At 38.9% G+C, this 929-nt stretch overlaps 1 protein-coding gene across 1 annotated transcript in view; it reads left to right on the forward strand.

Annotated features, from left to right (window-relative positions):
* Positions 1-237: 237 nt before the first annotated feature.
* Positions 238-929, forward strand: part of LOC135115187 (KRAB-A domain-containing protein 2-like) — a 2333-nt gene continuing 1641 nt past the window's right edge. The window contains exon 1 of the mRNA XM_064031692.1: positions 238-909. Coding sequence (XP_063887762.1) covers positions 427-909 — 483 coding nt within the window. The 5' untranslated portion in view covers positions 238-426. The remainder of the gene's footprint in view (positions 910-929) is intronic.

Genomic DNA, 929 nt, shown 5'->3' on the forward strand with positions numbered 1-929 from the left:
CTAAAAGCTTTTAGCAGAGAAAATTCCATAATCTTATAAGATTTGTGCTTATTTGAAATATAAATGACCACTCCCCCACCGTACCTGTTTCTGTTATTAGTGAACATGTATCCCGCAGTATATAATGATGAAATACCTGAGCCCAGTCGAGTTTCTGTAAGACCAATTACATCAAGGTACATATGACATCAAATGACAGTGTCTACAAAATACTGAAAAATGGCAAAATTACTGGTTCATTGCTGGTCGATCATTCACTTAATATCCTCCCCCCTCTTCCCCCCCCTCTCTCTCCACAATAGTAATGGGAGCTGACTGTTGATACTGTGGTCAGTCAGGCACTGCTGAAAGCCAGGAGAAGACGACCAACGTAGTGTTACTCCCAGTACTTTGTGTGTATTTTATTATACTCTGGAAATCTGTACAATGGAAAATAGAAAAACTGATTTTTATTCAAAGCTGATAGCGGCTGAGGAGAAGAAGGCATCAAATACTTCGAGTTTGTTGTACAGAAATGAATGCGAACAAATTATGAATCGCTTGGATGAACTTAAACGTGTTAACATTAAAAAGACTCAGAAAGACTATCGTTTGTTACGAAAGTATGAAATCCTTGAAGTCACAGTTGAAGGTATCACCGTTAAGAAATTGCAGAAAAAGGGAACTAATCTTAGATTCGTATGCGCTGAAGATGTGTTCGATGTGATCGATGCTATTCATCGTGCACGTGGGCATGGAGGTAGAACTATTGTCTTTAGGGAAACAAGTGAAAAATATGCCAATGTTTCAAGATCCCAAATTGAGTTGTATTTACAGTTCTGTGAGGAGTGTCATCTGAAAAAAAGCACTGTACGCAAGTCTGTGACTGTGAAGCCAATTGTATCCAACAGTATGAACTCACGAGCTCAGGTTAGTAAACAAGCACTGGT

The sequence above is a fragment of the Scylla paramamosain genome, chromosome 29 (assembly GCF_035594125.1).
Source record: "Scylla paramamosain isolate STU-SP2022 chromosome 29, ASM3559412v1, whole genome shotgun sequence".
NCBI lineage: Eukaryota > Metazoa > Arthropoda > Malacostraca > Decapoda > Portunidae > Scylla > Scylla paramamosain.